The sequence below is a fragment of the Saccharomyces eubayanus genome, chromosome II, assembly GCF_001298625.1.
Source record: "Saccharomyces eubayanus strain FM1318 chromosome II, whole genome shotgun sequence".
NCBI lineage: Eukaryota > Fungi > Ascomycota > Saccharomycetes > Saccharomycetales > Saccharomycetaceae > Saccharomyces > Saccharomyces eubayanus.
Window position 1 is genome coordinate 334481 of NC_030977.1, and position 27312 is coordinate 361792.

General features: G+C 39.9%; 12 protein-coding genes and 1 non-coding gene across 13 annotated transcripts; 7 read left to right on the forward strand and 6 right to left on the reverse strand.

Annotated features, from left to right (window-relative positions):
* Positions 1-395: 395 nt before the first annotated feature.
* Positions 396-467, forward strand: DI49_0232. Its single transcript has one exon. It is a non-coding gene; the product is annotated as a tRNA-Gln (tRNA).
* Positions 468-1281: 814 nt separating this feature from the next.
* Positions 1282-2394, forward strand: ARO3 (3-deoxy-7-phosphoheptulonate synthase ARO3; the record flags this gene model as incomplete). The annotated part of the gene is made up of 1 exon (XM_018363479.1): positions 1282-2394. The coding sequence occupies one exon, from the start codon at positions 1282-1284 to the stop codon at positions 2392-2394; it is 1113 nt and encodes a 370-aa protein (XP_018223608.1).
* A 260-nt stretch (positions 2395-2654) lies between these two features.
* EHD3 (mitochondrial 37S ribosomal protein mS47) lies at positions 2655-4157 on the reverse strand (the record flags this gene model as incomplete). Its single annotated transcript, XM_018363480.1, has 1 exon — positions 2655-4157. The coding sequence occupies one exon, from the start codon at positions 4155-4157 to the stop codon at positions 2655-2657; it is 1503 nt and encodes a 500-aa protein (XP_018223609.1).
* Positions 4158-4916: 759 nt separating this feature from the next.
* Positions 4917-6692, forward strand: KRS1 (lysine--tRNA ligase KRS1; the record flags this gene model as incomplete). The annotated part of the gene is made up of 1 exon (XM_018363481.1): positions 4917-6692. One exon carries the CDS (start codon positions 4917-4919, stop codon positions 6690-6692), a length of 1776 nt encoding a protein of 591 aa, XP_018223610.1.
* A 328-nt stretch (positions 6693-7020) lies between these two features.
* DI49_0236 (ENA1-like protein) lies at positions 7021-10290 on the reverse strand (the record flags this gene model as incomplete). Its single annotated transcript, XM_018363482.1, has 1 exon — positions 7021-10290. One exon carries the CDS (start codon positions 10288-10290, stop codon positions 7021-7023), a length of 3270 nt encoding a protein of 1089 aa, XP_018223611.1.
* A 1216-nt stretch (positions 10291-11506) lies between these two features.
* On the forward strand, positions 11507-12115 carry RSM10 (mitochondrial 37S ribosomal protein uS10m; the record flags this gene model as incomplete). Its single annotated transcript, XM_018363483.1, has 1 exon — positions 11507-12115. The coding sequence occupies one exon, from the start codon at positions 11507-11509 to the stop codon at positions 12113-12115; it is 609 nt and encodes a 202-aa protein (XP_018223612.1).
* A 174-nt stretch (positions 12116-12289) lies between these two features.
* Positions 12290-12895, reverse strand: DI49_0238 (uncharacterized protein; the record flags this gene model as incomplete). Its single annotated transcript, XM_018363484.1, has 1 exon — positions 12290-12895. One exon carries the CDS (start codon positions 12893-12895, stop codon positions 12290-12292), a length of 606 nt encoding a protein of 201 aa, XP_018223613.1.
* Positions 12896-14440: 1545 nt separating this feature from the next.
* On the reverse strand, positions 14441-15139 carry NRG1 (transcriptional regulator NRG1; the record flags this gene model as incomplete). Its single annotated transcript, XM_018363485.1, has 1 exon — positions 14441-15139. One exon carries the CDS (start codon positions 15137-15139, stop codon positions 14441-14443), a length of 699 nt encoding a protein of 232 aa, XP_018223614.1.
* A 3165-nt stretch (positions 15140-18304) lies between these two features.
* HEM13 (coproporphyrinogen oxidase) lies at positions 18305-19291 on the forward strand (the record flags this gene model as incomplete). Its single annotated transcript, XM_018363486.1, has 1 exon — positions 18305-19291. The coding sequence occupies one exon, from the start codon at positions 18305-18307 to the stop codon at positions 19289-19291; it is 987 nt and encodes a 328-aa protein (XP_018223615.1).
* A 337-nt stretch (positions 19292-19628) lies between these two features.
* Positions 19629-19961, reverse strand: RPC11 (DNA-directed RNA polymerase III core subunit RPC11; the record flags this gene model as incomplete). Its single annotated transcript, XM_018363487.1, has 1 exon — positions 19629-19961. The coding sequence occupies one exon, from the start codon at positions 19959-19961 to the stop codon at positions 19629-19631; it is 333 nt and encodes a 110-aa protein (XP_018223616.1).
* Positions 19962-20401: 440 nt separating this feature from the next.
* On the reverse strand, positions 20402-22216 carry BAP3 (amino acid transporter BAP3; the record flags this gene model as incomplete). Its single annotated transcript, XM_018363488.1, has 1 exon — positions 20402-22216. One exon carries the CDS (start codon positions 22214-22216, stop codon positions 20402-20404), a length of 1815 nt encoding a protein of 604 aa, XP_018223617.1.
* Positions 22217-23459: 1243 nt separating this feature from the next.
* On the forward strand, positions 23460-24551 carry HEM12 (uroporphyrinogen decarboxylase HEM12; the record flags this gene model as incomplete). Its single annotated transcript, XM_018363489.1, has 1 exon — positions 23460-24551. The coding sequence occupies one exon, from the start codon at positions 23460-23462 to the stop codon at positions 24549-24551; it is 1092 nt and encodes a 363-aa protein (XP_018223618.1).
* Positions 24552-24894: 343 nt separating this feature from the next.
* On the forward strand, positions 24895-26781 carry VMS1 (Vms1p; the record flags this gene model as incomplete). Its single annotated transcript, XM_018363490.1, has 1 exon — positions 24895-26781. One exon carries the CDS (start codon positions 24895-24897, stop codon positions 26779-26781), a length of 1887 nt encoding a protein of 628 aa, XP_018223619.1.
* Between the last annotated feature and the right edge of the window lie 531 nt (positions 26782-27312).

A 27312-nucleotide genomic window follows, 5' to 3' on the forward strand; every position in this document is an offset into this window, starting at 1 on the left:
AATGGAAGCTGAAGCGCAAGGATTGATATTGTAATAGGATCAATGAATGACAACATATAAAAAGAAAAACAGAATCATTTATAATATAATGCAAAATTATTGATTCCTTTCTGTGGATTCCTAAATCCATGAAGAGAATCTCTAGTATAACCTATATACATAATATTATAACATTAAGAAATAATGGAATCCCAAAGATCATCATACAATTTAAATGGTTATTACAGATCAACATAATTAATATCATATTAAAGAATGTTCGAGATCGCCTGTTTTGACATAAAGAATGTTATGTCCAAGATCACCTTATTCCAACAGAATTTAATTCATAGCCTCACCGAGTCGCCACTTAGCTGCACACTGGGCATAAGTGCTTCTGAACTCATGGATTATAAGGTCCTATAGTGTAGTGGTTATCACTTTCGGTTTTGATCCGGACAACCCCGGTTCGAATCCGGGTAGGACCTATTTTTGGACATTTTAACCCTCACGCCCTTTTTTTGTCACTTTTTTTTTTCGTAATGCACAGCCTCTTCTAACTTTTGCAGAACCCTGAAAAAGCCACCAAATAAAAGACCATTTCTATTTAAGAATTAAACAATACTATTTCAATTCTCTCCTTCCCGTTTCATTCCTATTAAGCATTTCGTTTTATTTTAGTCTGTAGGCAACAAAATCGCACCTGTATACGTTAGCGTCAGAAATTCCTGACAGACCGAATAAACTCGAACATCCTCCAAACATCATTTACAAGCACAATGAGACATCAACAACCGCATATGAACTACCCCCCTCAACAACAACCAATTTATATTCAACAGGCTCCTCCTAAGGAAAAATCAGGCGGCTGCTGCAAAACTTGTTGCCATTTTCTCTGCTGCCTCTGCTTGATCAACCTATGTTGTGACGTTTTCTGATTTCTCACAGGCGGCCTTAACGCCTCCGACAAGAACATTTTATTTAGCCGCTTACAGAATGAAAGCAAATTTTCTTTTTTCACCACAATTCAACCTCGTTCGTTGATGGTGACCCCATCACAAAGCGACAACGGCTGCGTCTTCTTTTTTTCTTCCATTTTTTCTAATTTTTTTTCACTACTGAAAAATTAGTCACATCAAAAAGGATGCTCGCCGCAGTGAAAATATGTAGGTAATTTTATAAATAATTGCATTTTTCTTTCTCTCTTCTATATTATTTATAATTAATCTTTATTCGAATTACGTTTTTCTCTTCATTGTTATTCTTCATTTAGATTATACCACCAAATAACTACTCAATAACATGTTCATTAAAAACGACCACGCTGGTGACAGAAAACGTTTAGAAGACTGGAGAATCAAAGGTTACGATCCATTAACCCCACCAGATCTTCTTCAACATGAATACCCAATTTCCTCTAAAGGTGAAGAAAACATTGTTAAGGCAAGAGACTCCGTCTGTGATATTTTGAATGGTAAAGATGACCGTCTTGTCATCGTCATCGGTCCATGTTCCCTACATGATCCTAAAGCTGCTTACGATTATGCCGACAGATTGTCTAAGATTTCCGAAAAGTTGTCAAAGGACCTATTGATTATTATGAGAGCTTACCTAGAAAAGCCAAGAACTACTGTTGGCTGGAAAGGTTTAATTAATGATCCTGATATGGACAACTCTTTCCAAATCAATAAAGGTCTACGGATCTCCAGAGAGATGTTCATAAAACTGGTTGAAAAGTTGCCGATTGCCGGTGAAATGTTGGATACCATCTCTCCACAGTTCTTAAGTGATTGTTTCTCCTTGGGTGCCATCGGTGCCAGAACCACTGAATCCCAACTGCACAGAGAGTTGGCATCTGGTCTATCTTTCCCTATTGGGTTCAAAAACGGTACCGACGGTGGTTTACAAGTCGCCATCGATGCTATGAGAGCCGCTGCTCACGAACATTATTTCCTTTCTGTTACAAAGCCTGGTGTCACTGCCATCGTAGGTACCGAAGGTAATAAGGATACTTTCTTGATTTTGAGAGGTGGTAAGAACGGTACTAACTTTGACAAAGAAAGTGTTCAAGACACCAAACAACAATTGGAAAAAGCCGGTTTAACCGATGACTCCCAAAGAAGAATTATGATTGATTGTTCTCACGGTAACAGTAATAAAGATTTCAAGAATCAACCAAAGGTTGCCCAATGTATCTATGACCAACTGACCGAAGGCGAAAGCAATTTGTGTGGTGTTATGATCGAATCAAACATAAATGAAGGTAGACAAGATATTCCTAAAGAAGGTGGAAGAGAAGGCTTGAAATACGGTTGCTCTGTTACTGATGCTTGTATTGGTTGGGATAGTACCGAGGAAGTTTTGGAGTTATTGGCAGAAGGTGTCAGAAACAGAAGAAACGTCCAAAAGAAATAAGCTTTTCAATAAATGAAAAAACGCGAGCATACTCAAATGAGCGATATGACTCCACGTTTTTTGAAGTTATATTTATTACATTCAACGTTTTTTTCTTGCAAGAAACATATTCCTAAACAAGGGTAAAAAATAACATCCTCTTGTGTACCACTAAATAAACATCCATATACAAATATTTTATGAATAGAGCGTTATATTTGACTTTTATTATTTACATGTATGTAGCGATCCCTTACACGTTGTGATTGTTATGCTAAGTCTTATTTCCATCTTAGACCGTCATTAACCTCTTCACACTTTCTTTCACAGACAGCTTTGCATAATAATTGAATGCCCTGTTTCCCTCTTCTAGAGGAATCCACATTAGCAAAATGATTTAGTACGTCTTTTTCGGTAACTTTAGAGCCCGTATCATCACCTGTTTTCTTTTCAATAAACGCTTCAATTTCTTTTTCGGTTGGTAATTGATACTTCAGATGATAGGGGTACTGAGTCCAAGTGACATTCGAGGTATTTCTTCTTAATGATATTGGCAATGATGGCTTAGGAGACGTGATAGATGTCAACTGAGATGTGAATAATTGCTCTTTCTTGGCCCATGGATATGGCCCTTTCTGTTTATCGATCAATTTATGCTTTGTGGCTTCTGAAAATTCCACTAAAGAATCTTGATTCATGCACATGTTAGCAGCCGTATACAGATCTCTTTTGATTGCTGATTCAATGTGATCTTTAGAATTCTCTTGGATCAGCCTTAGAGCAATTTGTAAAGAAGATGGCGATTTGGTTGATAATTTTGTTTTGATTTCTTGTGCGAAAAGCCTGCCCTCTGTCGAACCTTCGTATTGGCTCAGTTTTTTCATGATGTCTTCAATGGTACCATTTTTGGGCACGTTGAAAGAAGTCTCGATAACGTTCAATTCTTCTTTAGAGTATCTGAAGGCATAATCTTTTGGCAGTGGAGATTGAAATTCATTAATAGACTCGTTAACCATTCCAAAAAATGCTGCAGATTGTGAACTGTTATTCAATGTAGGACTGAGTTCACCCAATCTTCTTTGTAAAGCTTCTAAATTTTCACTACAAACGTAATGAGATGCTAAACCAAGCATATAGGCATCTACACCAGTGATAACTTCCCCTGTGAGACATAGATACAAAGCCATTTGTGAGTTTGAGTTAGCCAATGTGATGACTCTGGGGAGAGCAAAGGTTGAACCTACGTCCGGGAAAAAGCCAATATCCATCTCCGGCATGGCCCATTTGGTATGCTCAGTAGCGATCCTGAAAGGCGTATGAATAGACAGACCAACACCACCACCCATCGTGATACCATCCATGAAAGCGACAATTGGTTTCGAGTAAGTGGCTAATTGGAAGTCCAAAGAATACTCATGGGCGAATAGTTCGATAGATTTCGAGAATTCCTTATTCAAATTATATGCTGCCACAGCGGCCACGTCTCCACCAGCACAGAACGACCGAGGATGATTGGAGGACTTCAAAATAACTAAATTGGTAGCACCACTCTTGGCATACTCATTCAGAGTTTTGAACACAGATTCAGCCATTTCTGTGTTCAGGGCATTGAGCTTCTTGGGCCTATTCAGCGTTATAACCCTAGCAGTATCCTGCACTGTAAATAATACAGGGGGGACGGCAGCGCTATTCAACTGTGCTTGAGTATTCATAAATGTACGTATTGCAGTCTTAGATCCGTATTTAGACGATGACTGGGCACACCTTAATGCGTTTCTGAGCATCGTTTATGACAGTTTTGCGAGCAAGTAGTATATCAATGGCAAGTTCAATACGCACACACAGGAAAACTCGTTGCTGCTTATCGCTCCAATTACCCCATCAAGCCTCAGCTCCGAGGTTTCCAACGACTTTAGTTGGCCTTTCTTTGCTTCTCCAACTTCAACGTGCCGAGGGATGACCCGGAGGGTATGGCTAAATTGAACAAGAGAAGTCTGGCGCAAGATACAATAGACCAATCTAGCCTTGTAGGAGTGTCATGAGTGCCCGTGTGTATGGACTAAGGGATATACAAGCGGCAGGTATCATGTAAACGGTAAGAAATGCTACATGTGCAGGAACTTAGGTGGATGCATACTTGACAAAAAAGAACCACAAGCAGATCCATTTTCCCTCGCATGATTGCTAGAGTTTAAAGACCATGCCGATGAGTATATCGCATCTTATATGTGACCAATACAGTGGTTTATACTCTGATTAATGGAATGTGTAATGTTTGGTGACAGTAATAGTGCTGGAAGTGTGTTATTTGTAATGTCTGGGTGTTACAAGCAATTAGTCATTGCTTTTTTTCCAGTGCTTTTTCTTTTTTTTTTTCAATCTCAATTATCGATGAATATGCCTAGTGACCTTCGAGTATATATTTATGATCACTATCTTGCTAAGAGTATAGTTTGGGTTGTTTTGAGTTTATTGCACAATAATACCAACCTTGGAGGTATCTGTTTATTTTAAAAAATCTGCGAAAAATACTGACAAACAGAATGTCCCAACAAGATAACGTTAAGTCCGCCACTGAAGGTGTCGCTAACCTACACCTCGATGAAACCACCGGGGAAATGGTCTCCAAGTCTGAATTGAAGAAGCGTATCAAGCAAAGACAAGTTGAAGCCAAAAAGGCTGCCAAAAAGGCAACTGCCCAACCAAAACCAGCTTCTAAGAAAAAGACAGACTTATTAGCCGATCTGGATCCATCGCAATATTTCGAGACTAGATCCCGTCAAATCAAAGAAATGAGAAAGACCCACGAACCAAATCCATACCCACACAAATTCCACGTTTCCATTTCTAATCCTGAATTTTTGGCCAAATATGCCCATTTGAAAAAAGGTGAAACCTTACCTGAAGAAAAGGTGTCTATCGCCGGTAGAGTCCATGCTAAGAGAGAATCCGGTTCCAAATTGAAATTTTACGTCCTTCATGGTGACGGTGTTGAAGTCCAGGTAATGTCGCAATTGCAAGATTACTGCGACGCAGCCTCTTACGAAAAGGACCATGACCTTTTGAAAAGAGGTGATATCGTTGGTGTTGAAGGTTACGTCGGAAGAACCCAACCAAAGAAGGGAGGTGAAGGTGAAATCTCTGTCTTTGTCAGCAGAGTCCAATTGTTGACTCCATGTTTGCACATGTTGCCTGCCGACCATTTCGGTTTCAAAGACCAAGAAACCAGATACAGAAAGCGTTATTTGGACTTGATCATGAACAAAGACGCCAGAAGTCGTTTCATTACTCGTTCTGAAATCATTCGTTACATTAGAAAGTTCTTGGACCAGAGGAAGTTTATTGAAGTGGAAACTCCAATGATGAACGTCATTGCTGGTGGTGCCACCGCTAAGCCATTCGTCACTCACCACAATGACCTGGATATGGACATGTACATGAGAATTGCTCCAGAACTGTTTTTGAAACAATTAGTTGTTGGTGGTTTGGACCGTGTTTATGAAATCGGTAGACAGTTCCGAAATGAAGGTATTGATATGACCCATAACCCAGAATTCACTACCTGTGAGTTTTATCAAGCTTATGCTGACGTTTACGATTTGATGGACATGACTGAATTGATGATTTCGGAAATGGTGAAGGAAATTAACGGTTCTTATATCATCAAGTACCATCCAGACCCAGCTGATCCAGCTAAAGAACTCGAACTAAACTTTTCTAGACCATGGAAAAGAATCAACATGATTGAAGAATTGGAAAAAGTATTCGACGTCAAATTCCCAGCCGGTGATCAATTGCATACCGCTGAAACTGGTGAATTTTTGAAAAAGGTCCTTTCCGATAATAAATTGGACTGTGCACCTCCACTAACCAATGCTCGTATGTTGGACAAGCTTGTTGGTGAATTAGAAGACATGTGTATCAACCCAACTTTCATCTTCGGTCACCCACAAATGATGTCTCCATTAGCCAAATACTCAAGAGATCAACCAGGTCTATGTGAACGTTTTGAAGTCTTTGTTGCTACAAAAGAGATTTGTAACGCTTACACTGAACTGAATGATCCATTTGACCAAAGAGCACGTTTCGAAGAACAAGCTAGACAAAAGGACCAAGGTGATGACGAAGCTCAACTAGTCGACGAAACATTCTGTGACGCTCTAGAATACGGTTTACCACCAACCGGTGGTTGGGGTTGTGGTATCGATAGATTGGCCATGTTCTTGACCGACTCCAACACAATTAGAGAAGTCTTGTTGTTCCCAACTTTGAAACCTGATGTATTAAGAGACGAAGTTAAGAAGGAAGAAGAAAAATAAATAACTGATATCATAACATACTGTGTATAACTTAAGTATTATTTTAAGATAGAATTCAATTTTGAAATGTTTTTAGCCTCATGGAAAAAGCGAAGTAGAAAGCAGAAACTAGCTACATCACGGAAACATATCACAAACGCATGGTGTATTACTACACACCAAAAAAACTTTTCAGAAGGCTATCAGAAGGGTCATACATCAAGAAAAATGTTTAGTAACTGCTATAAAAGGTAAGCTAGAATAAAATAAGAACAAAAAAAATCTAAATATACATACATAGGGCAAAAAAAGAACGATGAAATGCTAGCACTTAATTAAGCCCCACTAATTATTGCTTAATACTGATGTTAAGCTCACTTTGGATCGTAGTGGACGTGCTGTATGCTTCGAATGGATCACGTTTATTGCTACGCTCCAAATCGTTTTCTGGATTGTGGGCCTTTTGAGTTTTGAAATAGCACCTCTTCCCATATTTGTAAAGTTCAGCGCCTACCCAGAAAGCTAGCGTGAATGCAATGGCGAGGCCCCACTCTGCACCAATTGGTTTGTGCAAAAATACTTTGTCATTAATGACTGGAATATAGACGACAGGGAAGGTTGAAACAAATCCAAATATAATTGACCAGAACAAAAATTGGTTATCCCAAATGCCCTTGAAGAATTCTTTCACGGGACTGTCAGTATCTGGATGCATTCTAAAGAATGACCTTCTCATATCGACCACTTCCCAGGCGAGAATTAAGGCACACCATGTCATGGTTGCGAATGCTGCTGAACGTGATCTATAAACGTCATGACAAATACTACTGTAGGAACCATCACAACCGTGTCCCAATGTACCATTGTTAATACCATAAAGGGATGCAGTGAATGATGCCATACAAGCACCCGCCATTATGAATCCATATGCGAATGTATCAATAATAACTTCCCAAGTGAAAATACCCATTTCTGAATCATTGGGAGGTCTATCCATCAAGTCTGGGGCTGCCTTTTCTAAACCTAATCCCATAGCAGGGAAACAAGAAGTAACGACAATGACCCATAAAACTTCGACTGGCGATAGAGGGAAGACCGATCTACCGTTTTCATCTTGAAACACTAACCCAATGATCAAAAACAATGCCTGAGCAACGTTTTCTGCCAACAATTGTAAAACAAATTTCTGGATATTATCCGTCATTCTACGACCTTCTTCAACGGCATTCAAAATGGAAGCAAAATTGTCATCACTTAAAACAATATCGGATGCTTCTTTTGAGACATCTGAGCCGTTGATACCCATAGCAATACCGACATTCGCCATTTTCAAAGATGGAGAATCGTTAACACCATCACCAGTCATGGCACAGAATTTCTTTCTACGGTGTAAAGCTTCAATCATTCTGACTTTTGTTTGTGGAGAGCAACGGGCAATAACTAGAGGAAGAACGGGCAGGTCATCAACTTCGTCTTCACTTAATGCATCAAATTGAAATCCAGTCATGACCATACTGTCAACGATTTCTTGAGAATAGTGGTATAAGTTAGTTGGCAAAATACCCACTTCTTGGGCAATGGCTTTGGCCGTACCAACAAAATCACCAGTTAACATGTGAACATTGATACCAGCTTGATGGAATTTTTTAACTGCACCGGCAGTCTCATTTCTTGGCGGATCATAGATACCGATTAAACCTAAAAAGACAAGATCACTTTCTGCAGTGGCTCTGTCCGAAGTTATGTTTGCCAGTTGGTCGTGAATTAATTGATCTTTTGTAAACGATTTGGAAGCAAAACCTAAAACCCTTAAACCTTCATTCGATAAACTATAAACGTTTTTCCTTATAGTTTCGATGTCATGGTCGGTCAATGGTGTAATTTTCGAGCCATCGTTTCCATACCAATGGCTACAACTGCTGATAACACTTTCAAATGCACCCTTGGCATAAACGTTGTACGTATCGTTGTGATTGTTAAAATAGATGGACGACATTCTCTTGATGGTTGAATCAAACGGAAACTCCGCAATATGCTCGAATTGGACATAACCGGGCTTTTCAATGTCGTTTGAAGAAGATTGGCACTTGTCACCTTCTTGGGTGGTGGATGTTTCACCAGTAAGGATGCTACGAGGCAAGTCCATCTTGGTAGTGAAGACTTGAATTGCAATCTCTGTTGGATCACCATGTGCCTTCCAGGTATCAGTCTCTTCATCTTTGAAAACGGTAGCGATATTAGCTAAAGTTGCTGTCTCCAGCCAACGTTGAAACAGATCCATGTCTATTTCTTCAGGTAAATCTTTATCGTACAGACGTTGCTTGAAATGTTGAAGAATTCCGACGTCACCGTCATCGTCATGGGAGTATTCATAAGGCGATAGCTTTGGTATCAAATTCACATCGCCTTGGCTAGGGTCAAACGGATCACTAGTGTTTGAAATAGTAATAGTACCAAAGGAGGGGATCCAGATCTGTCTTGCCAGCATTTTCCCCTGAGTCAAAGTACCAGTCTTATCAGAGCAGATATCATTAACAGCACCTAAAGCTTCTAAAGAGTCTAACTTTCTGACAATGACATGTCTAGTGACCATTACAGTTGCCCCAACGGACATAGTGATTGTCAAAACTACGACCAAAGAAGAAGGAATCATGGACAGGGCCACACAGATGGCATAGACAGCTATGTTTCTATCAACATTAAACTTTTGAGAGGCCATGACAATGATTGCAAAAAGCACGGCAATCCCAAAAAGCAGCACTGCCAATTTGGATAGCTTTCGATGCAAGGGGGTGCCGACTGTAGTACCTAAAAACGCGCCAATGACTCTCCTAGTGGATACCCATCCATTTTGTAGCCAGGATTTACTGGGGTCGTGGGAGATGAGACCCGTACCGCCTTGCAATGACTTCGCGATTTTACCAATTTCACTATTCAAACCTGTCTTGATGACGATACCTTTGGCTCTTCCTTTGACCACAGTGGAAGAAGAAAATGCTAAATTTAAACGGTCACCTACGGAAGTCTCATCTTCCTTACCAAAAACCAAAGCGGCATCTTTGGATACCGGTAGAGACTCACCGGTTAGCAAGGATTCGTCAGTATCGAAATTCTTAGTTTCAATCAACCGCAAATCAGCAGGAATGGTGTCACCTACTTTAACAAGACAAATGTCACCAGGAACTACAGTTTTTGAATTCACGGTTTCACTTTTCCCGTTTCTGATAATATGTGCATTGGGAGAGCTCAATGTTTTCAAAGAGTTCATTGTCTTCGTAGCTTTATATTCTTGAACTAAGCCGATACCGACGTTGACCGCGACAACAGCTGTGATAACACCACCGGTGATCCAGTCGTGCATGGCAAAGGAGATGACCATAGATATCAACAGAACCATAATCATTGCGTTGCAAAGTTGGTGGATAACCATCGCTTTATAATCGATCTTGCTATCATCGCCCAGCGTGTTTTCACCCACTGTTTTCGTTCTTTCTTTAAACTCATCCTCGGTGAGACCATTGGTTAAGTTTGTACCTATAAATTCTGCCACTTCTTCTGCGGTGAGTGTGTGGTAGGCACTGAACTCAGCACTACCATCTTTAACTGCGTCTGAACTCATCGTAATGTGTATGTGTGTGCGTATGCGTGCGTTTCTCTTTTTTTTTCTGAATTGAGTATATAGATAGATCTAATGTATCTGCTAAAATAGTTTGTATACTGAATATAACTGTTATATCTTAATACTATTATAATCTTGCAGATATAGAGTTATACTAAACTAAATTTAATGCTAGAACAAACACTTTACAATTAGTAACGAAGAAAGGAGACAAGAAACTGGATATACTACAGAATAAAATTCAAAACAGCAGAATCTTAAGATGCCTCTCGTTGTATCAATTACAGGCCTACTTATATATATTTGCATGCAAGGTTACGTGCAAATGACCTAAGGTCATCTTAACCCACTTCACCGAAATGCATTAAAACGAAAAAGAAACTTATTTCTTATGACGACGCCGTACAGTAATTCTCCAGACCCTGTTACAACAAGACGGGCTCTCTGCAGGTGTTTCTAAGGGAAACCGCTAAAAAAGGAAGGGCAACACCCAGTGCCCACACCAATTGTTTTGACAGACAGCGTATCGAAGCTCTCAAAAGGGAGCGATAACGATGGTAATGTGCACAGCCACCCTCCCCGCGGCTGACGCTACGACGAGCTTCTCCTCTCTGATGACTAATTAAAGCCGTGCGAGCGATCCCCACGTGTGCGACCTTTACGGTGTAGTGATTTGCACACCCCTCACGCTGGGCTAATCGTATCCGCTGGAATGGTATCCGGAATTCTTTGATTTTCACCGATAGATTAGAGGGTCCGGACCCTATTATCGCGGGGAGTTAACCACCAGGGTCATTTAGTTGTGTCAAAAGAAATCTACAGAGCAGCAACAGGCAAACGGCATATCAGCAATTAAGCTACGGGCCAATTCAGCTTAACAAAAAAACACGTGCATGTTTCTTCGTTGTTTGGTTGGAAACCCTCACTCCTGGGTGCATTTATCAAGAAATAATAGTACTACACACCTGGTGCCACAGTAACAACTTATATTCCTTGCCCCATAAGCTGTTATCATCGCATCGCATCTCCTACAGCCAAGAAGGGCGCAAAACGGAAGTGATCACGATATACGGACGGATATCTTATTATAGCGTTTTCTTCCTCCTTTCAATATCCGAGTGAAAAAGAAAAAGTAAAGGAAAGCATGATATTTGATAGTAGCAGTTGAAAACTTGCGAATCGAGCACGAATAAGGAAGTGTGGAAACGTTGAGGCTATGCTTAGAAACACCTCCACATCGAAAGCGTTTATCAGAACACAGTCCACGCGTCCGTATCCAGTTAATTTGCAGGCTGTCTACTATGCACCTTTAAAGCTGCCTATCAAATATGGTGATCTGGTAGCGGACATTCAATTAAGATCGTACGATAACGAAAACATGGATTTTTACTCAGATTTTATATTGAGGACGGGCTACTATTTGGGTATCCCGTTAACTGGACCCAAACCCTTGCCCACTAGAAGAGAGCGCTGGACGGTAATAAAATCGCCCTTCGTTCATGCTAAATCCAAAGAGAATTTTGAAAGACATACTCACAAGAGACTCATCAGGGCCTGGGACACGAACCCAGAAGTGTTACAGTTGTTGATATCTTACATTACAAAACATTCTATTGCAGGCGTTGGGATGAAATGCAATTTCTTCGAAAGATCAGTGATATCGCAGAGTTTTGATTCCGACACCAATGAAACTCAATCACTAAGCAATGTCAATAAATTATATTCCCTAGGTAAAGATGATAAAACTCAGGATAGCGCTATTGGTGAAAAAGTGCTTGAACTGTTAAATAGTCCTGATTTTCAGAAACATTTGGAAAAGAAGTGAGATTGCGGACAGTTGTTTGCTTTCACTCATCTCAAATAGAGAAATTTGAAACCTGTAAATAAAATTTGTACGGAAAAACTGGGAATAAAGAATAGTACATGGTTATACTGAATTTATAATGAATTTGTTTATATACTTATTATATGATGAGAAACTTGTATTAATAGTGCGAGGCTAACAAGTCTGTTGCTCTCGCCATAAAAGTGCGTTTATCGCTTTAGTTTTTGGTACCGAATACCTTTCAGTATTGTTATTATTCAAACGCTCCATTTTTTGGAAGCATTTTAAAGATCTGTTAGATGCCAGGCCAATAAATCTATTTCCTAAGCCGTTACCAGTTGAAATTGGTAGTATATCCGATTTCGTTAGATAAACTTTACCAAACGAAAGACTCCTCTTTCTATTTGTATTCCTCTTTTCACTCCACCTGAAACGGCGAAAATCCAAAGAATCGCACAACCGGCAGTCTTGATCGGATAGTTTATAAATAATATACGAGGCCATTCTGAACAGGGTAAAGAGTACTATGAACGTGTATTTGGTAGCATTTAGGGAGTCCTGGTTAAGACTAATATAACTCGAGGGTTCACTCCAATCGCTTTTGAAAAACGCAGATGAATCGAGTCCCGCAACTGGGACTTTCGTGTGAAATACTTGCAAAATTGGGTTATAAAGCAGCTGCTGGAAAATAGAAAAAATTAAAACTTTCAGAAAAGCTATTCCCTGAAACACAGAAATCGTAGGGGCTTTTAAACTTTGGTTATATAATATTTGCTCCATGTTGATAAATGAATGAAACGGACAAGAATGAACTTTGCTCTTGGAGACGCTGTAGTTTATTAGCTGTTATTTTGTTGTTTATTCTGAATGATGTTGCAAGTGGAATGTAAAAAAATAAAACGAGGAAGCATAAAAACGTTATGTGGAAATACGGAACAATATATACATATATATATATATACGCCTGTGTATCCATGTGTATGTATGTACATGTATACGGGTGTTTTTTATGTCAGCCGCCTTCCTCATAGCGTAGGATTTTGTGTCATTGGCAACATTAGCGCCATCTGCCCGGACGAGAAAACACATCAAGAGAAACTGAAACTGAAACTGAGGAACTGCGTCAGTCGGTGTATTATTTAAGAGGATATATGGGGAAATCCCAACAAGAGATAAGAAGATAAAAGGCCCTTAAGATATAATGATTCGAAAATATATGATCAGTGTTAAAAAGCTATTGTCAAAGTTTGTTTCCACCTATAAAGGATTCGGACGAAGAAATTCATGTTGTTGTTGTTATGGGTTATCATCATATATATTTTCAATCATTAGATCAAGAGAATGCCTATAAAAGAAAATGAGATATTATATTCATCTGAATATACTCAATATCTTTTTTTCTGTTTGCTTTCTTATTTACAGGCCATATCGCTGTTGTTGTAAGTGTGAAAACTAACAATATATGTTTTAAGGTAATAGGTTGTCTTTTCAAATTAATAGGCTCCTTTTTATATGACCGTTTAGAAAGAAGGCAGTGAAAGTGTAAAATTTGCATTTTTTCGTTTCAAAAATGAACATCCATACATTTTCATACATTTTCTTCTAGGGCTTGAACCAAATTATTTACTATTCAACTGCCCAATGGAACGCCGGAAAAATTGGACTCGGATCTACCTCGTAAACTAGTTGCCTTAGCGTTATTATCGGAAACACCAATGTCATTTTTGGATGGAAACGCTCGAAAGTAGAATTCTTTGTTATAATCTTGAGAGACAGACACGTGCGCATCTTTATGTAGCATAATTCGCTAAGTCAATCGTCGATGGTGATAGGTTTAGCAAAGTATGATTCTATGCAAATTCAAAGCTCAAAAAGCCACAATTTTCAGGAACGGTAATAATTAAATTCGGCTGAGAAAATGCCGAGTTCATCATGTTGGATGAACGTGCCGAGTGTTATCTCTTCTTTTCTATAACGGAAGGGGCCCGGAAGGTATAAACAGCATTCCCAAAGTCACCAAAATTAGGAGAGAATGATTTGTTTGAGCGGTGAGCGGCCACTTCATCACCAATTTGTTAGTGAGGCGCACCTCCGGATACCTAAAAATAGACCCACTCTTAATATAAGCAAGGAGGCTCAAGCCTCTTTTCAACGTTAATGGTCCTCTCTTGATGCCGCATGTGCGATTTTAGAGTGACCTATAGTGTGAAAAAATTGAATGATCTTTTAAAGTACGATGTATGTATGCTTGAATTTATAAAGAATATGGTAAGGCGTTGAATTGTAATACGTAGCTAAGGGAAAAAAATGTGGCGTTCCTATCGATTATTCTCCCTTTTTCAAATGCGTTCTATAATGCTGTAAGCAATTATCATGTCTACTAAATCGTTGAGTACAGCCCTTATACGGACAACAATGATTTTTTTCACCTGTATGGATTCTGTTATGCCTTGCAAGGTGGCCTGACGTAGTAAACCCTCTTGCACAAATTTTGCAAATATACTTGCGCCGTTGCTCAAGGTCCTCTTCATCGGATAATGTGTTTTTGGGATCGGTTCTCTGCTTCCGCGTTTTTAGAGAATACCGTATGTTTCCCATGTTATCATAATCGTCATTAGAAACCGTCCCACTATCGGTTTGCCGTATTATTGACGAATTGGCATTCAGTTGGGATAGCGGGCTTTTTTCCGAAGAATCTGAATTGTATTGTAGTGATGAACTATCGAAAGAAACGCTTCTCATCTGCAAATTGGGTGTTGTCAAGTATTTGGGTTCCACATTTTCAGAACTATCTTCTGATCTATTGTGATATCGAAAATCAAAGGCAGTCTTATTTAGTTTATGTTTAAGCTCATTCTCCACCACATGCGAATTAGTTAAAACTGGCAGCAGTGTCTGGTATTTTCTTTCCGGATTCAACTCAACGATTTCTTCTTGATCTGAACTTCTATCAAACGCCGAAATTCCTGGTAGTACGGGTATCGCAGAAACGTTCACGTTACTGTAATTATATGGATAAAACATTGCCTAGAAGTTAGGAGCTGAAAAGGGTTGAAAAGTGATATGTTGGCAAAGGGGAACAGTCCAAGAAAGGCAAACCCGGTAAATAGTAAAAAGGAAAAAATGACTGCAATGAATAGGTATTACTGTGTAGTAATGCTTTAAAAAATCTTTTTATGGTTTGATATTAAAGTTCGAACAGTCGCAGAAGCACTTTATAGCGTCAAAAAATTTTCTCGTGTAAGCAAGATAAAGAGGTAATGGCAAGCGGGACGCAGAAGCGGAATCAAATTTCGAATTTGAGTCTTAAAAGTTCTCTTCTTTATATATGAGCAGACGAGGAAGGAGCCTGCAGCCGGTGCGGTGAATAAAGAAGTGACATTGCCAAGAGAATAATTAAAAGAAAAGACACCCCAAACACCCTGACCGGCGGCGAAGCCCCTCTGCACGTTCAACGCGTGTCGTTTCACGCTTAAGGGTCCTCAAGAGGACATCGTCTTTTTCCGATAAGAAAAATCTAGACCCAATGATTCTTTTCCCTTCTTTTCCGGCGCGGCCTTTTAACTGCTTAGGAAAGAAAAAAACATTTCTTGGCTTTCCCTATGGGAATTGACAGTAATCAAGCCGGTAGTTTTTTTCCTGTTTGGAAAACCAGAGTTTCTTTTCCATTTTGCAACGTTTCAAACAGAAATATGTAAAAATAGGTTGGAGTTGAAAAGGTAGCGAATCTTTTGTCTAGGGGGGCTTGTCCTAAAAAGTTAAACTTTTTGAAAACAAAGTACACTTCAAAGAGGTATTCGTCGTTTCATTAGCAAGGCTTGGCCTAAGAACTTATAATCTTGTTTCTTTTTTTTCGTTGAAAGCCGGCTGCAAAGCTAGCTACGGCGTATAGATGATTACTTTCAACAAAGAACACTAAGGAGAGGTTTTTTTTTTGGCCCACCCAAAAAGTATGTCTAAGTATTTCCCTTTTCTCAGAAGGGTTCGTGACGTAGAATGCCGACTTACGATTTTTACGCTTGGCGTTCTAGGAGTCCCTGCGCCCAACCGAAAGAGCCCGCACCGCCATAAACGCGATGGGTAGCCAGATCTGTCGGGAAAAGACAGGTAAAGAGCTCGTACATACCTATACGAGTTTATTTTTGTCCTATATTCTCACGTTCTTCCTTCTGGAGAAAAAAATGCCAAGATGGGAAGGCATCACAATATGATTCCTGCACCACAGGAAACGAGGCGTACATTTGTCTTTACTTAGAAAATAACCTCTTTCTTCTGGTGTTGGTTAGTCTTGGCATGCATTATAGTGTATAGGCTGGGGTTGATGTGCTACTGTGTACCTCCTACGGTGGCTGAGTCTACAAACAGAGTATATTACGCAGATTTGCCAAGACATCTCTAGTCCAAACAATGGTACAATTGGTATTTCCTTGCTCTTCAACAGCGCGTGGAAAATATGCCCGGTGACGTTAACCTGATCCTCTTGATGATGCAATAAATATATCAGTACTACCTGCCACCTAATAATAGCCGCCTTATGAGTATGCTTAAGAAAGATGATATTCGAGGGAACCGTTTACTACGTAATTAGGTAAGTGAAATTGGGGTTCTTTTTCTTGGTAGGCAGAACTATGACAAGCAATTGCGCTTAGCTGCGCACAACTTATTTTAAATTTGCGTAAACTAGGCTATGAGATCGTACAAACTAATGATCGTATCCTTTTTTTTTTTACTTGTTTCTAATTCGATTTGTTAGACCTCGTAAAATATTTAATAATGTTTTCGAAAAGACCAGTTTTTTCATTTTTTCAAGATGACGACAATAGAACTGGAAATCGCCGCTGAAAAGGGCGATTATGAAGAACGATGTGTCGGGTAAAGATCAATTCTTCTTTTTTGTTTTTCCTTTCACAGAATTATGTGTCTCGGTTGAAACATTTAGAATAGTTTATTACAAAGTAAATTTTATTCAAACATGACAAACCACGTTCGGAACGAGATAGCCATGACGGAATAGGACCACTGGAAAAAAGTGTCTTCTTGATTTAAAAAAAAAAAATGCTCCAATGAAAAAAAATAATCTAGCGGGGCTCAGTACAATGTATTATGACACGTAGACCTTTCTATAATAGGCGCAATTCTGGCAATCACCAGTTCTTTCCAAATCGCCCCATACCTCGTATATGCAAGAAAAAGCGGCGACGGAAATAAGAACATTTGTAAGAGGATCGCGCCAACTTAAAATCATTTAGGCAAGACGGTTAACAACTCGTTGGAGCCGCACTCATGTACGGGTCTGATCTTGGATCTTAGTAATGTAAGGAAGAAATATGTCATATGGAGTCTTAGTTGAATTGGTCAACAGAGAAAACGTAGATAGTTGTATCATTTGGTAAAAAAATATGAACAACCGGATCATTTTGCACCCTTTTTCCAATTCTCTTCGAGCTGGTGTGTGCAATTGGAAGTCCGCTTTTTTTTAAAAAAAGGCATAGCCTTGCCTTGTTGATATTTTCCTCCACTGTATTAGTCGGATTCTAGTTTTCTTCAACAAGACACTTTCTATTAGCAAGCCCGCAAATCCTCAAGAGTTCCGCTCGTTCCTTCCAGAAAAAACAATACTCCCGACTTGTGATCAAAGTCCCTCCAAACAATCTCTGCGGAGTTTTGAAAGTGTCTTAGAGTTTTCACAGCGTATAAAAGTCATTACAGGCACTTGTTTCCAATTTTCAATTGTTCAGGGAGTGCCTTTACGCCTTTATCCCCCTGGTATCACATCAACAGGCACATTGTAACGAGGCTCCTGCTAGATTTCTGTCTGGGAAGGACAAAGCGAACGTTTCACACAGGCTGCGCGGGCCCTTTTCTTTTTAAACGAGTCGCAGGAACCGAAGCCATTTTTCACAGAACGCTACGCTTTCGCATTTTCTGGCTTCTCCCACCAATTATGCCCCAGCTTGGACCAAGAACAAGGCAGCAACCAAAGAGCTGCTGACCCGTAGATAAACTTTGATCTATCCATTGTTCTCTCTTCAAGAAAGCTATATAAGGACACGCATTTTCCTTTTTTTTCTCCTATTGTTTGTTGCCAATAAGCTTTTCCCTCTCCCATTCATCTTTCTAAGTAAAGTTGAATTCTCTTTCTTATTGACAGAAGAACCAAAAACCAAACGCCACAACACACACATAAAGATGCCCGCTCCTCAAGATCCAAATAATCTCCCAATTAGACAACAAATGGAAGCTCTTATCCGTCGTAAACAAGCGGAAATCACACAGGGTTTAGAATCCATCGACACAGTTAAGTTCCATGCTGATACATGGACTCGTGGTAATGATGGTGGTGGTGGTACTTCCATGGTTATTCAAAACGGTACTACCTTCGAAAAGGGTGGTGTCAATGTCTCCGTCGTTTACGGTCAATTGTCTCCAGCTGCTGTCTCTGCCATGAAGGCGGATCACAAGAACTTGAGCCTGCCAGAAGATCCAAAGACCGGTTTGCCAGTTACTGACGGTGTTAAGTTCTTTGCTTGTGGTTTGAGTATGGTTATTCACCCTGTTAACCCACACGCTCCAACCASTCATTTGAACTACCGTTACTTTGAAACCTGGAACCAAGACGGAACCCCACAAACTTGGTGGTTCGGTGGTGGTGCCGATTTGACACCTTCTTACTTATACGAGGAAGACGGTGAACTATTCCACCAATTGCACAAAGATGCCTTGGATAAGCATGACACTGCTCTATACCCTCGTTTCAAGAAATGGTGTGACGAATACTTCTACATCACACATCGTAAGGAAACTCGTGGTATTGGTGGGATCTTCTTTGACGATTATGATGAACGTGATCCACAAGAAATTTTGAAGATGGTTGAAGACTGTTTCGATGCTTTCCTACCATCTTACTTGACAATTGTCAAGAGAAGAAAGGACATGCCTTATACAAAGGAAGAACAGCAATGGCAAGCCATTAGACGTGGTAGATACGTCGAATTCAACTTGATCTACGATAGAGGTACTCAATTCGGTTTGAGAACCCCAGGTTCTAGAGTCGAATCCATTTTGATGAGTTTACCAGAGCATGCCTCCTGGTTATACGACAACCACCCAGCCCCTGGTTCCAGAGAAGCTAAATTATTAGAAGTCACTACTACACCAAGAGAATGGGTTAAATAATTTGAAAGTTCGCCAACAAAATGGCTTATGATCTAAATGACGATGATGTTTTAATTATTTCAACTGCTTATTTATACTTTTTTTCCCTTTATTTATTATCACCTCTTTTACATAATTCTTAAAATTCAATTGATACAGAATCTTTATTCTTAAAAGTTTAAATCGTAGTATTTCACTTTCACTATGTACACTATTAGAACACTTTCTATTCTTGAGAACTACTCCAAATCTTGCAGTTCCTATTAACCGGTTGCGCTCAGATTCCCATGCAAATATTAGCCATGTGCGATCGTTCTTCTCACCCCAGAAAATCCATCTTATATTAGCGAAGATTTTATTAATTTTCTTTCCATCTATTGCCACAGTTCACGCACTTGTAAAAGGTAGTCATCGGTTCATCAGCAGACCTAATTTGTAGCTGGAAGAAATAAGCACTCTCACCACCACACGTATCATAATTGGGACATTGGGTTTTAGTTTGATCAACATTGTCCCAACCACCGCCAAGGACGTCGTCAACTTCCTTTCTTGGTAGCTTCTTTCTATCATATATCTCTATACCCTCTATAGGGAACTCATAGGGACACGAACGGCACGCTAACGTATATACACCGCTATCGCCACTCGTAATTAGCAGCAAATTATTGCATGAAGGACAAAACGAAAGCATCCTGAAATCTGTTTTGCGTACTTTGCCTGAGGAATGCGAACTGTCTTGGCTAAATAGTCATATAAAGTATGCGTCCGCCAGAAATTGCCTAAAAGTTATGCTTCTGGTTGTATTTTTCGGCTGTTTTCCTTTAGATCAGAAACAATCCTTATATCGATGATTTCTGCTGAATAATAATGGATGCGTAAAAATTTCATCAGCCAAATTTTTCATTTTTGCTCCGATTACTTTTGGATTTTTCAGTACTCGGCGGCATCCAAAAAAGTCCATCGGAACGGCGGCAAGAAATTTGCAATTGGTGAATGCTCTCTCAAACTCATCCAAACAGATGTGCAACACTTATTAATTCCATCGAATAACCAGCAGATGCATGCTTGTACTTGTTTAGTTCTTTCATTCATGAATATAATATACAGATATATAAATTGCTATTAATGGATTTAACACCACATATTGTACATTCTGAAAAATAGTGAAGAATTTCTCAGCCTTTCTTTGTTTTCTTCATCCTCTTGTCTCATTATTTCAGGATCGTAAACTCTTCTGTGAAAGTCTAAATCAATTTTATCCAACGGATTCAAAAAGGTGAAATCTCTTGTGTAGACCATGTAACCCAAATACAAAAAGATCCATAGAGGGGCAGCAAGATAACTTTGGAAGAAAGATTCAACATCGCACTTCCCGCCAGAACCTGGTGGCGACAGTGCTACCCAGAACTGTGCCATGAAGACAAGGATGTTGAAAAGAACCCCATAAATAGAACCCCATATGCCAGTATTGGACCTATAGCCAATTTCATCAAGTGATCTTCCCTGCGCTTTCATGGCTAGTCTGAAACGAATATGGGAAAGCATAATGCCCGACCATGTAAAAATTTCACTCAACCCTGCGATGGCCGCCAACCATGTAAAAGCTTGTTCTTCTTGTGGAGAGCAAGCAACGAAACCAATTAGACCTACAAAAGAGCACGCTATTAGGGCACGTAAAGGTCTGCCTTCTCTATCGATATAGTTTAGAAATTTTGGTGCATAGCCCTGTTGAGCCAAAGAACACATCAACCTTGGTGCAGCGTAGAGAGCAGAGTTCGCAACGGAGAGAACAGATATCAAAATAACAGCATTGATAATATGTGGAACCACTTTGACACCATGGATCGAGGCTGCTAACACATAAGGAGATGCGTGCGTAGCAGAACTACCGGAACCCATCAATTGGTCATTATCGTGAGGAACATTGAAGCCAATCAAAATCATTGTCAATAAATAAATGATCAGAATACGGTAAATACTTCTCTTGGCAGCCACGGGCGTGGATTTTCTTGGATTGGCCTGTTCGTTGATGGAAAGAACAAACAATTCAATACCACCAAAGGAGAAATACGCAGTCACAAGAATAAAGCAAATCCCTTTGAAGCGAGTAGCACTGCTACCATCCGCAAATGAACCAGGATCACGCCAATACTTTCCACCAATGTAGCCGTCCACACCAGCACCCCCACAATTGATAACGACTGATAGGATGATAAACCCGGCAATCATTAAAATTTTGCAAGAATTAAAGATGAATTCAGTTTCACCGTAAGCCTTAACACCAAAGAAATGGATGAACAATAAAAACACATAAAAGATGACGATAAACACATCAGCATTAATGGTGTCGTTCCAATACTTGATGGTCATCGAAGAAGTAATCAACTCCAACGGCAGCACGGTCAGCCACTGGATGCAAAATAACCAGGTGGTAGCGAACCCAAACGATTTAGAAACGAAGATTGAGTTATACGCATTGAAATTGCCCGGAAGCGTGGGATAGGTAACACCCATTTCACCAGCTGCCTGGACCATGAAATATGTGACGAAGGAGACCAAGACATAACCAATGACTAAAGATCCCGGGCCGGCAAGCTTCAGACCTTTGGCGTTGGCGACCAGCAGACCTGTGCCTATACCTGTTCCTAGAGACATCATGACGACATGTCTAGATTTCATCGATTTTTTCAAATGGTTATTGGATTTCATAGACCTGGTACCATCCTCCAAATCATTATCATCTTCTAGGCGTTGGCTCTCAGCCCTTCTGAATGAATCGACAAACCTATGGACTAACCCACTTCTAGATTCCTCGGAATGTTCTTTTACCTCTGGGGAAAATGATGCTGTTGTTGATGTATTAAAGTTATCACGTAAGGCCGAATCCGTTACTTCGAACTCGGCAGTCTTCTCCATCTTGGAAGACGTTACGATTGGATCTGACATTGCTCCAAGGGAAAAAGAAATATTTGAAAAATTATATCTAATTTAGCGAGTCCATCAATGAGACCACAGTTGTTATGTAGTTTTAACGGTCTTTTCTGCGATTATCACAGAATCGCAACATAATAACAACGCATTCCACCTACTAATGAATCTGTTTGCTAATATACGCATTTTCCAAGAGAAAACAAAACCAATGCCCGGTCAAGCAAAGGCAAATACCACTAAACTGTGTGCGTCTAAAGGTTAGTGGGTGGCAAGTGGGTGGCATGCTTCTTCTAAAGCAAAAACGAGCCCTGGATGCGGCCTTCATTGGTCTCAGATGGGAAAAAAGGCAAAGAGACTTTCTCTCGATGCCGCACGCACGGCTATAAACCTGACCTTTTAGCTCAAGGAGATGCGCCGACCGAAAAATAAAAGCACTCATCCGGAAACGACGCTGCTAAGCCCAAGGCAAAACAGGACAGAAAGGGAAATGAACCTGGACGGGACGGACGGGACGCCGATGTTCGGCTGGATAGTGTTAAGCCCGTTTCGCATGGTATGCATGGGTCGGCGTGTTTTGTCTTGTCTTGTCTTGTCAGTAGCGTAATGCTTTGCTGTGGGCTGTAAAGAAGCGCCTTTCAGCCTTGCATGCCAAATTCCTAAGCTGGATTTCGGAATGGGCGTCATCCGGTCCCTTTGCTGGGCATACGTATTCTAAAACGTTCGATGTAAGCTCGCTCTTTAAAGACTTACCTTTTCGCGCTTCTGTAAGCAGATTTGATGTTCTGCGAGACTGCGTAGCGTGCATACAGTATGTAACAGTACGTATGTACGGGTAAACATTTAGCCCCGCCTTGGTTTTATTTGTCAACAGGTGCCATAACGGATGCCCTACACTTTCGAGAGTGCATCGATTTTCTTGCTGTCAACTAAGGCATCGTCCGCATGTAGTTGACGTTGTTTTGTCAGTAGTGTCGAAGATTATCTGCCTCCTTTGGCGCTACCATGCAGCTCCTCGTTTATACAGGGTTCGGGGTTTTTGACGCCATGGAAAAGAGGGAAAAAATAAAGAGACAATTTTATTTTTGTCAACGAAATGTTTTGCTATTCGTGTCACTAATGCTCGAGCCAATGATGCTTTAAAGAAACAGTCAAAGTAATTAGAAAGTACGGACGGCCAATTCACAAACGACCTTTGCTGAATAGAGATTCCTGACCTAGCTATTAGAACAAAAAAGAAGCTAGAGATACTGCTAAAACTATGAGCCACTTTCCCGCCCCAAAGAACGATTTGATATTAAGGGCTGCCAAGGGTGAAAAAGTCGAAAGACCACCATGCTGGATCATGCGCCAAGCTGGTCGTTATTTGCCAGAATATCATGAAGTGAAAGACAACCGTGATTTCTTCCAGACTTGCAGGGATGCGGAAATCGCTTCCGAGATTACTATCCAGCCGGTGAGACGCTACAGGGGCCTTATTGATGCAGCCATTATTTTCAGTGATATCTTGGTTATTCCTCAAGCCATGGGCATGAAGGTTGAAATGCTCGAAGGTAAAGGTCCACATTTTCCAGAACCTTTGAGGACTCCAGAAGACCTCCAAACCGTTTTAGATTATAAGGTCGATGTTTTGAAAGAGCTAGATTGGGCTTTCAAGGCAATCACCATGACAAGAATGAAGCTGGACGGTGAGGTTCCGTTATTTGGTTTTTGTGGAGGGCCGTGGACTTTATTGGTCTACATGACTGAAGGTGGCGGATCTCGTCTTTTCAGATTTGCCAAACAATGGATTAACATGTATCCAGAGCTTTCTCATAAACTATTACAAAAGATTACTGATGTAGCTGTTGAGTTTTTGAGTCAACAAGTGGTGGCAGGCGCCCAGATACTGCAAGTATTTGAGAGTTGGGGTGGCGAACTATCATCTTTGGATTTTGATGAGTTTTCCCTACCATACCTGAGACAAATTGCCGAAAAGGTTCCAAAAAGACTACAAGAATTGGGCATCAAGGAAAAAATCCCTATGATAGTCTTTGCCAAAAGTTCCTGGTACGCCCTAGACAAGCTGTGCGGTTCTGGATACGATGTTGTTTCATTGGACTGGACCTGGGACCCAAGGGAAGCTGTCAAGATTAATAAGGACCACGGTGTTACCTTGCAAGGCAATTTGGATCCTGGTGTTATGTATGGCTCTAAAGAAACAATAACAAGAAAAGTTGAGCAAATGATTGAGGGTTTCGGCGGTGGAAAATCGCACTACATCGTTAATTTCGGTCATGGAACCCATCCTTTTATGGATCCAGACGTCATTAAGTTTTTCTTGGAAGAATGCCACAGAGTTGGTTCTCAGTAGTATCAAAAAATATCATATCGCACTATAGACAGTAATATATTTATATGTAAAAAAAAAAAATCCTTTACATGGTCTAAAAGGAAACTCGATATTCATCTTGAGACATTGCTTTGCATCCGTATTTGTTATTTATCATTTTCCAAGTATTTTGTGCAGTTGCTTGGGATCAGAGGGGGATGTGTATATAGTGGCAAAATAAAAAGTGAAAAATGAAAAAAAATGAAAAAGTGAAAAGTGAAAAAAAGGATGCATAGTACTAACTCTTTTAAACAACCATTTTGCGAATAATCACCTGGCCTGTTACCAAAGTTGATACCGGTGCGGATTTATAGAGCAGAACAAAATGGCTAACGTACTGAAGAAAAATGACCTTTACATTTTTGATCTATCTAAACCGCTTCTAAATTCGTTAGACTTAATGAGTTTTGATTATTCATTACGAGAAATTGAGATAGATACAGGGTCTCACCGGAACGAGGAAAAGACTACTGAAGATGTCCAGTCACTACAGCAAAAGAGCCCATCAAACTCCATGCGTTGTACTGTTTGCCAAGTAGATTTCGAATCCAGAGATGTTCAAAAGGCTCACTACCAGACTGATTATCACTTGATGAATGTCAAGCGGAGCCTGAGGGGACTGAATGTCTTATCCCTGAGTGAATTCAATGAGGTAGTTTCTAAAGAACTTGACAACAAATCAAAAGATGAAAATACTGAAAATGAACAGTCCTCTAGTGGTGAGGCAGACGAAAGTGAAGGAGTTAGTGATCAGGAATCGGACGCATCTGTTAATGATTACATGGAAAGCATAATTGAGGACGATATGAAAAAACTAAGTCTTCGAGAAGATGAGTCGAGTGTTGTTAGTCACCTCAATACACAATCTCCTTACATTTTCTTTAAATCGAGCACTCTTCCAAAAAATGAAGTTCTGGGAATCTACAAATCTGTATTCAGTAAAGCATCTCTTTCAAAACCTTACGAGGCTTTGGATTCTTGGAATTCACAAGAAAGCTCTTCGATGGCAATATCGGCCCTGTTTATGGTGGGAGGTGGTCATTTTGCAGGAGCGATTGTTTCTCATCACAGACTCAATGTCAAGGGAAATGCTCACAAAAAGAATGAAACTTTGATTGAGCAGGCTGTTAATTTATTGGAGCACAAGACATTCCATAGGTATACTACCAGAAGGAAGCAGGGTGGTTCTCAGTCGGCAATGGACAATGCGAAAGGCAAAGCCAACTCGGCGGGTTCTGCACTTCGGAGGTATAACGAAACCGCACTAAGAACAGATATACAAGGCGTGTTGAAGGACTGGGAGCCCTATCTGTCAAAATGTGAGAACATTTTTATTCGTGCTCGTAATGTTAGTGACAGAAAAATTTTCACTGATAATACCATCTTGAATAAAGACGACGATAGGATTAAAAGTTTTCCTTTCACCACAAGTAGGCCCACAGTATTAGAGCTGAAGAAAGCATGGTGTGAACTTTGCTACCTGAAGATTTTGCCTAGGCCTGAACCTTTGACAATAAAGCAAACGGTACAAAAGCCGGAAACATTGAGTAAAAAAGATGGCGCTGAAGAAAAGCAAGAGCTTTCTACAGAGGAAAAGCAAACAGAAGAAGTGGTTTCTTTGATAAAGAAAGGAAGAGCACCTCTATTGATTGTTTTTTTAAAGAAAAACAAACTTGATGGGAGATTCCAGCTCAAGCCTGAAACCAAGTACTCCTTAACTCCGACGATGTTGCATTACGCATCGCAACAGGGCATGAAACAAATGGTGATTGTTTTACTTTCCAATTTAAAGTGTGATCCTACGATCAAGAATAGATTGGGAAGAACTCCCTGGGATTTGACCAAGGATGATGGCGTAAGACACGCTTTCCAAATTGCAAGACACACTTTGGGCGAGTCCTTCACCAATTGGGACGAATCTCACATCGGCGAACCACTAAGTAGAGAACAGGTTAATGAGCTCAATGAATTGAAGCAGTCGACGGAAAATGAACGAACTAAAAACATGATCAAAGTGGAATTAGAGGCTGCCAAGGAAAGACAAAGATCTGCCAAAGATACAGAAAGAGGGCCAGGTAAAAAGCTGACTAGTATACCATCAGTTCACCAACAAAATCTGAATTCTTTGACAGATGAACAAAGACGTAGATTGATGAGAGAACAAAGGGCTAGGGCTGCAGAAGAAAGGATGAACAGAAGTCTTGATAAATAGTTCTTTTTTTTTCGTTTTTCGAAGCATAGACGGCTATAGTGGTATCTACACACTAATAAGTAAGAAGGAATATTTACATTATAATGTTCTTGAAATCCAGTTTTTCTAATGAATGAACGCTTTCTTGTTTTTGCTCCGTTTTATTTTTATATTATTTCATCCTTTTAGGAAAACTCACCCTTAACTGAGTAAAAACCATCACAACTTAAATCGTACTTACGTGGAAAAAACATAAAACATCATCCTAGATAATTTCATTCATGTCTTCATCTAAGAATAAGATAAAACATAAATATTACTGATTACTCGTCAATATTGTAAATGGGCTCAAAGTTCCTGCTTTTGAAGATTACTAAGGTATGTACATGCTGATATTTTCGATTAATTAATCTTGTGGAACCAGCTTACGACAGCTTCTATATAACATGCGATCAAATACATAAAAGAAAAAAGATGCTTCAAGTTCAAAAAAGTTTTCCATAGTCATCAATTTATTTTACATAACACTAGATATAAAGAAAGGAAGGTAAT